The sequence below is a fragment of the Lithobates pipiens genome, unplaced genomic scaffold, assembly GCF_037356315.1.
Source record: "Lithobates pipiens isolate NorthernLeopardFrog02 unplaced genomic scaffold, aLitPip1_a1.2 Scaffold_18, whole genome shotgun sequence".
NCBI lineage: Eukaryota > Metazoa > Chordata > Amphibia > Anura > Ranidae > Lithobates > Lithobates pipiens.
The window spans coordinates 476160066-476167853 of NW_027507758.1; the positions used below are offsets into that span (position 1 = coordinate 476160066).

Below are 7788 nucleotides of genomic sequence, written 5' to 3' on the forward strand. Positions count from 1 at the left end.
CTATATTTTGCAAAGTAAATCCTCCAATGTATTTAGAGGCAGTCTTTCAAAGATTATATTGTTTGCCAAAAGTTTTTTGGTACATAAAGAAAAAAAACAAAAAACAAAAACAAACACTTTACAATGTCGTTTGAATAAGATATTTCTTGTGCATAGTATAAGCATATTTAGAATTACACCCCAAAACACATTATTTTACTGCACTCAAGAACACAATGTGCGAGACCTTTTCACTCCTAAAATTCACAGATGGGCCCAAAATGATTAAAGTAGCACCTTAAAGTGGTTGCAGTTGTGGTCTTTTATAAAAACATACATGCCTATACTTACCTGCTCTAGACAACAGTCTATTGACACAAACAGTGTGGCACAGCCCTGCCGCCACTTTCTCCTAACAGGTTCTCACTGCGATCTCTGAACCTGTGAGAGATGAGGGGGAGAACCAGCACTGATCCTCTTCTTCTGAGGTCCCCCGCCAGTGCTCCAGGCCCCTGTTCAATGAGAAAGCAGCTTTCCCTGGGGGCACCCATGCGTGCTAGCTCCCTAGTCCTGCTGCTACATCCATTGACATAGGCAGCGGGTTTGGCCCCACATCACCAGATTTGATTGACAGCAGCAATACATATAATGCATGAAGGTGAAAAATCTCAAGGCTTTAGAATCACTTTAAGGCTTTTAAGAGACATACATCTATGGTGATGTTAGCATTGGTGTAAAAGGGTTTGCTTATACTAGTCTGGATCATCAACACTATTACTGGTGTATACTGGTCTGGTGACACAGACTTGTGTGTCAGCGATCAAGAGCACTGTTGCTGGCTGCACTGGTCTGGCAACACTATGACTGGTGTTGTAAATCTGGACACTACAGCTGGCTGGTATTGTGAAACTATACAGGTGTGGCATCATTGGCCCAGTACCCTGCTCTGATCGACTTAGCTGGTAAGAGAATGTTCATATATACCCTCAGGAGTGACGAGTCTTCCCATTTAAGTACAATGGCTGGGCAGCAAGTGTTTACAGATGTATTTTAATTTAGAAATATGGACTCTACTTAGTAATAAACAAAGCACAGTTAACAACAAACTTGAGAGTTCAAATACAATAACACTCAGAGCGCTACAGTGTATATATAGTATCGGTGCAACCCCAATTTAAACTGACTTGATTTTATAGGTTTTCTTCTTCCATATTAATAAATATAACCCCCCCCCCCCCTTTTTTTTTTTTGGAGAACCAGGTCACTTGCAATTCCATTAGCAAATCTTACTAAAATCTCAATAAACTATATTAGGTATCGGCTAAGAAATGGCTCCATCTGCATCATGTGCATGAATTGTGACTTTAAACAAAATATAGCTTCAGTCTCAGAGTCTTTGATTCTACACAATACTTAATAAAATATAAGAACAACATCTACAGGTTAGGTAATTTTATTTACATAGCATACATAAATTAAGAACATATCTTGCTCAGAAATTCAGCATCCACCATCTAGACTCAAAATCCATGAACAATGTTGTGAGTTTACAAAATTAATCAATGTCATCATCATCAAAAAGGTCTCCGAAATCTGAAAAACATGAGCACAGCGTTAGTACAAGCATTATGCACAACAGCCACTGTTTACATTATTTTTTACATATTCTGAAAATGTATGCATCACTGAATTTTTATAGTCAAACCAACTACACTAACACAATTTGATTGCATTTTCATATGGTACGACATAAGATAGCAAGCAGTATTCTTCTAAAAATTGAAAACAAAAAAGCAGCCCTTTTTTGTTCAGAGAGAGATGCTAGTGAGCACTATAGTAGTTCATCTAGTCTTCCTGTCATTGTGCAACTGCCCGTTTGTTCAAGGTATGAGCAGATAGATACACTGACAGTCTGCTGGAGTCTTAGATTGCACCTGTGATCTGCTGATCGTGGGTGCAATGCTTTAAAAGCTCCCAAAAAATTAAATTTTGGGAGGTGAACTTATTCTTTTAATTAGTGGCTGAAGTGCTGGAGGAGAATATATAAAGAGAGCAGTGCACCCCAACCAGCCTTCCTTGGAAAAGACTGGCAGTATCCAATCGAAACATATTGGTATAGGCAGGAGGTGCCATCTCCAGTACAGGGACATTGCTGAAGAGTGTGTACCATCATCAGAATTTCTCTCTGTGGTACACACGCTAGTTGTCAGTAGCCAGGGCCTAGCCTGTTTGGGTGAAGTTGATTAGTACTTCTCTTCCTTGCTCTGCTCCTATTGTGCCTGTCAGACACGCACGCACAAGCTAGCAACACAGCTCAGAAGCAACATGCAGCTGGCAATATGTGAGTGTCTTGTTTATTGTTATACATGTCATTTTATTCTTTGTGCTCATTTTTGCACAAAGGATTTGTGTGAAACATGGCATTAATTGTTTGTAGTATTTGATTTGTGCTGCTTTTGGAGGATTTAAGCTACCCCACATTTTTTTTAAAAGGAGAAGTATAGCCAAAGCTTGTTTGGCTGCACTCCTATGACCCATTTTAAGCAGCTGGCACCACAGAGCCATTCCGGGCTCAAAAAAAGATCGCAAACACATGGTCAGGATCCGCCCATGTGCCTGGAACAGCACTTGGCTCAGCAAGCCACTGAGAGCCTGGGCCAGCCACTACCCCCCCCCCCCCCTCCACAGGCCACAAATGCAGCATTGGACCGATGCTGCATCCAGCTAGCCAAGTAGGATTTAAACACCCCCCACTTCCATATTTTGTTGCCACAGTACAGGCGGAGTGCAGGGTTGAATTTTTCAATACATATACATACATACACATATATATATATATATTTCTCTTTTAACCTGTTGCTCTCCTATTTGCTAGAGTCATTATTGTCAAATAGATTTGTCAGCCTAAGCCCCCGTTCACATTGGAGCAAATTGGGCTTTGTGGCACCGCATCGACTTGCAAGAGTAGTACATGTGCAATTTCGGGTGTGACTTGAATAGACATCTGTGCATGAAGCCGCACAGATGTCTTCAAAGTCACACTGAGATGCGGCTTCGAAATTGTGCAATTTCAGGTGAAATCACAGTCAACGTGAGCGGGGGCTTATTCTCTACATGAGGACCAGTTGCAAAGCCTGAACACTGGATGTTAGTGTTCTTGCACAGCAAATCTGCCAGCAGAATCTTCAGCATCTGACACTTCTGTTACGGTACACTCCACCGCAATCTGTGGTGCTGAATGGTGTTTATATTATTTTTTTTAATCAAGGACAGTCTCTCTGTTAAAAGAACAGAACACTGAGATGTATATGACGACGTTAGCACAGTAGCATGGAGATATAATTGACTGTGTATGACCCAGAAGACACAAATTATGCTTTCAAGTAGAGCCTCTTTGATCACCTGTCTGCAGATCTCATATAAATAATCCTTGTTGACTTTAACAGTGACTGAGCTACCAAAAATAAAACATCAGTGTGCCATTTAGACAAAACCTATTTGAATGAGAGCGATAAAAGTTCTGCTAATAAAAAGGAAAATGTAAATCTAGCATCTGCCAGACTACTTGTCAACATCAGTGTATGAGGGGCCCTAACCAATGACAACCAGTCACTAATTTCCTTCCTTTATTCCTTTAGCAGTGACATGCAGAAACACACAGATCTCTGCTATAATATAATGGTATTTTAGGATCACATTGGTTATTCTGATCCCACACAGTATTTTTAGTTATTGGCCACAAATCACTAAAGTCAATTGATAAACCAGATATGTTCCCCAAGCCTTGTAGAAGAATATTACTATCACTCACTGTTGAAGTAGTCTAGATGCACAGCTTTCTCATTGGCTGCCAGGTCCATTAAGAGTCCTGTACTTCCCCCAGCCTGTAAAACACATAACAGAATATATGTTGATTGTATTGCTATAAAAAAATAAAAAAAATCCCTGAAATTGAAAAGATATCATAATGACGCAAAGCAGGAGAGCAACAAAAGCAGAAGCTAGTTCTTCCCATGGGGAAGGTTTCAGTGTATTTTTAAGAAGCATATTAGAAGCTTAGGCAAGGTTTGTGACCCTTCATGCTTGTTTGTACCTAACATGTAACAATAGGTGTTCAGGCAATGAGAGGTTCAGTTATTCAAGCGGAACTTCAGTCAAAAGGGGAAGTTTTGCTTTTCTTTCCTCTTTTTGCATACACCTCCATGCATACAGTGCCCACACCTTGAATCCATGACCCACTTTCCATAGGTCACATTGTGCATTGGAAATAATGCTTGCTGTTATAAACTCAAACATATACCAAAAGGAAACACCATAGTGTAGTACAGGGGTCTCCAAAAAGGTCAGCTTACTGTCCTTCAAACTTTAGGGGGCAGGGACTGTTGCCATCAGGAGTAGAAAATGTCCTAGTGTCACTGGAAGCAAGCAGTGTGCTTTCCTTGGCATTAGGGGGAGGAATTGTGCCCCATCATTAGTGTCAGGAGGAATAGTGCTCCGTTGTCTGTGTCGGCAGAAACTATGCCCCACTGTTGCTGACAATGGGGGAAATAATGCCCCAAGAGCAGGATAAAAGCAAGCTTCCAGGCTGCAGTTTGGACACACTGCGAGGTGTTTTTCCACCTTAATGCATAGGATGCATTAAGGTGAAAAAACACAAACTTTTACAAGCCCCCTTTAAGGAAGGACCTTTTCTGAGATCTCACCCAATCTCTATTACATCTCCCCAGAGTCCCTACCCATTACCTGCTCACCAATTTGGTGCACAGGCATAGCCTCCTCTCCTGCATTACCAACTCATGTGTCTGACACTACAAGTCCAAGCATGCCAGGAGAGGGGAGTCAGCAGCAGTAGGATAGATCAGACTGATTTTTAGAGGAAAAGTGCTGGTGTATAGTGTGTGTTTATAAAGTGTGTCTGTATAGTGTATGATCATGTGTGCCCACACTGCAACGCAACAGAAGTCAAACAGACAAGTTTCACTTTCAACATGTGCTGTTGCCGACTGTCCATAAATGTCCACAGACTGGAGAAAAATGGCAGAAAGAAATTCTTGTTGCCATTTGGAGGCAGCCAACTAGTTAACCGTCAAGCTTGTCCTCAGATCTCAGGTGACACATGGCTTTTATTCACACTTCCCACTGCCCGATCCAAGACTGAGCCCAGCAGTTCACCCTTCAGCTGCCTCCACAAATGCACATGCAGTTCAGAGCCAGCAACATACATTGGCGTGCGCCGGTCAGGAACCGGTTAATGGTGAATTTAGGCTTTAACCACTTAGCACGCATGCTATAACTGAAAGCTTAAATTGCCAGGAGGGCATCCATAGACATCCTCCCGTTCTATGCAAAATTGTATAGCAAAAAACGTATTTTTTTCCCAGTCTTTTTTGTTTGTTTAGCAAAAAATAAAAACCCCAGGAGGTGATTAAAGCGGAGTAACACCCAAAAATTGAACTTTCACTTTAAAGAGGAAGTAAACCCCACCAAAAAAAAAAATCGTAATTTTCAATTATTTCTATTCTACTAAACATCAGCATTCAAATGATCTATATATTTCCGCAAAACGAGCGTTATAAATACCTTTTTTCTCATTTTAAAAAATCTGTGCCTTCCGGGTATCGCCCGCGCCGTTGCTACGTCTGGTTTTCATCTCCTTTGCGGACGTCATTTCCGCCCTTAGTTTGATTTCCCTCAAGAAATCTCGCGCATGCGCCGTAGCGTCATAACAATCCTAACCAAGCCTCGATCTCGGTTGCCGTTACTAAGGCAACAAAGCATTTCATGTATGAAATGCAGATCAACGCTGTACATCGCGAGACTTCTCCTCTGCCGCTCTGAGGAGAATGTCACGTAAGGCAGAGAAGCAGGAAGGACACAATACAATATATGGCGCGGTCGCAAGTCAATACTGCGCAAGCGCGGCTGACGTCATGGACATCTAAACAGCGGTTAATACGAAAATGACACAAGTGCACTTTCTCAGGCAGCGATTAGCTGCCTGAGAAAAGTATTATCTACCTAGAAAAACATGTTTAGGAGGGTTTACAACCACTTTAAGTGATGGTGACCCCCTGACATGCCACATTTGGTATGTCATTTTTGGGGAGGGGAGTGTCACGAATACCCTCTTTTTAGAAGCACCCAGCTTCCACTTCCCCCCGGGGCTCCCCAGTGCTGGAAGGAAGTTCACCTCTCCCCCCTCCCTCTCTGTTCTGGGACATGTCACGGGTCCCAGAAGATTGCCCGGCCAGTCACAGCATCTGTCTGATTATTAAAAGTCAGTGGCTACACTTTTTGTAGCTGCTGACTTTTAAATGGATGGAACTCAGCTTTAATTACCACTAAAAGAAAGCTCTATTTGTGCAAAAAAAAATCATATGGGTACAGTGTAACATGACCGCACAATTGTCAAAATGTGACAGCACTGAAAGCTGAAAATTGGCCTGGGCAGGAAGGGGGGTATTACTCCCTATTGGCATTCCATTTAGAATGTCCCGCCCAGTAGGCAAGTGGTTAAATAGCGAACGTCTTGACTTATGAGAGTTTGTCATTATAATAATTCAGGTCCTCCGCCAGTACACTTTCTATGTCTCGTTAGCAAAAAAAAAAAGTCATTGAGGGTTGCTAACCCTCTTGGAAGGGATGAGGTGTAGACAGACTATAGGACACCTCCCCCCTCGTGTTCTCATATATGAAGCGTGAGTAGCGGGTGAACGTCCTTCTCCTGTGCACAATACACAGGGCACACCTGATAGCATGAAATGTATGAGAGCGCTCCGCCTCACCTCATCCAGGTCCACATAGGGCCCGGCTCCCTCCGGGAACATCTCATCTACTGCAGGCTTCATCTTTCTCCGGACACCACTAACCCAGACGCCACAACAACAGGCACTTCCGGGAAACCTCTGCCACACTTCCGGCAGAAAGGTGGGCGGGGCCCTGGGTTACTTCCGGCAGGCTATTAAACTTTGTATTGTGATAATGATGTGGGGGCTGGGGAGCGTTTTTTTTTTCTCTTTTATTTTTAATTAGAGCAAACCTTTCATGAGAGGTTATTAGGGGCTGACAGTACTGACCTCCTTCTATAAGTAGCACCTATCCTGTGTGATTGTGTCCTCAGTATTTCCTGTAGTGATGACAGGGAGGTAATTTGCAAAGTTAGCAACAGTCATTACTTTTCTAGATAGGACTAAAGTAGAACCAATACCTTGTTTACATTAACGTTGCTCTCTGAAGAGTAATCTTGATTTCAATCAGTCTTCAGAGAGTGTTGTATATCACCTCTGCCCTCAAGCCCTGCACTAGTGTGCTGCAGCTGCATTCATTAGAGTTAGTCTAGGTTCACACCGAACGCCACTTTAAAATCGCGAGACTTCACTTGAAATCGCAGGATTTCAAAGCCGCATGTCAGTGCAATTTGTGGTGCGACTTGGCTGACATGTGTGCGGCTTCATGCACAGATGTCTATGCAAGTCGCACCTGAAATCACCAAAAGTAGTGCATGAACTACTTTTTCAAACTGGTGCCAATCGGCATCACAAAGTTGGCATCGCACCGATTTGAACAGCTCCATTGCCGACAATATGGTGCGACTTGTCATGTGATTTGACCTGTCAAATTGCATAGCTCCCAACTGTCCCTGATTTCGAGGGACTGTCCCTGATTTGGAACAAAGTCCCTCTGTCCCTCTTTCCTCCTCATTTGTCCCTCATTTTGGTCTGATCCATATAGTTGTATATAAAATGCACTAATTATCCTTCAAAAAAGTGTTTCCCACTGCTAAACCTTTCATCCAAATTCTAAATTGCT

The 7788-nt window shown here is 42.5% G+C and overlaps 1 protein-coding gene across 1 annotated transcript; it reads right to left on the reverse strand.

Moving 5' to 3' along the window:
• Positions 1-1416: 1416 nt before the first annotated feature.
• Positions 1417-6906, reverse strand: COPS9 (COP9 signalosome subunit 9). Its single transcript, XM_077488349.1, has 3 exons — positions 6765-6906; positions 3791-3863; positions 1417-1572 (listed from the first exon to the last, which is right to left on the reverse strand). Exons 1-3 carry the CDS (start codon positions 6825-6827, stop codon positions 1535-1537), a joined length of 174 nt encoding a protein of 57 aa, XP_077344475.1. The 5' UTR covers positions 6828-6906; the 3' UTR covers positions 1417-1534.
• Positions 6907-7788: the final 882 nt, after the last annotated feature.

Coding starts and splice junctions, on each gene's coding strand:
- COPS9 (XM_077488349.1), bottom strand. CDS start 6,827: ATGAAGCCTGCAGTAGATGAGATGTTCCCGGAGGGAGCCGGGCCCTAT. Junction 3,864..6,764: donor CCTATGTGGACCTGGATGAG/GTGAGGCGGAGC, acceptor TGTGTTTTACAG/GCTGGGGGAAGTACAGGACT. Junction 1,573..3,790: donor GCATCTAGACTACTTCAACA/GTGAGTGATAGT, acceptor CATGTTTTTCAG/ATTTCGGAGACCTTTTTGAT.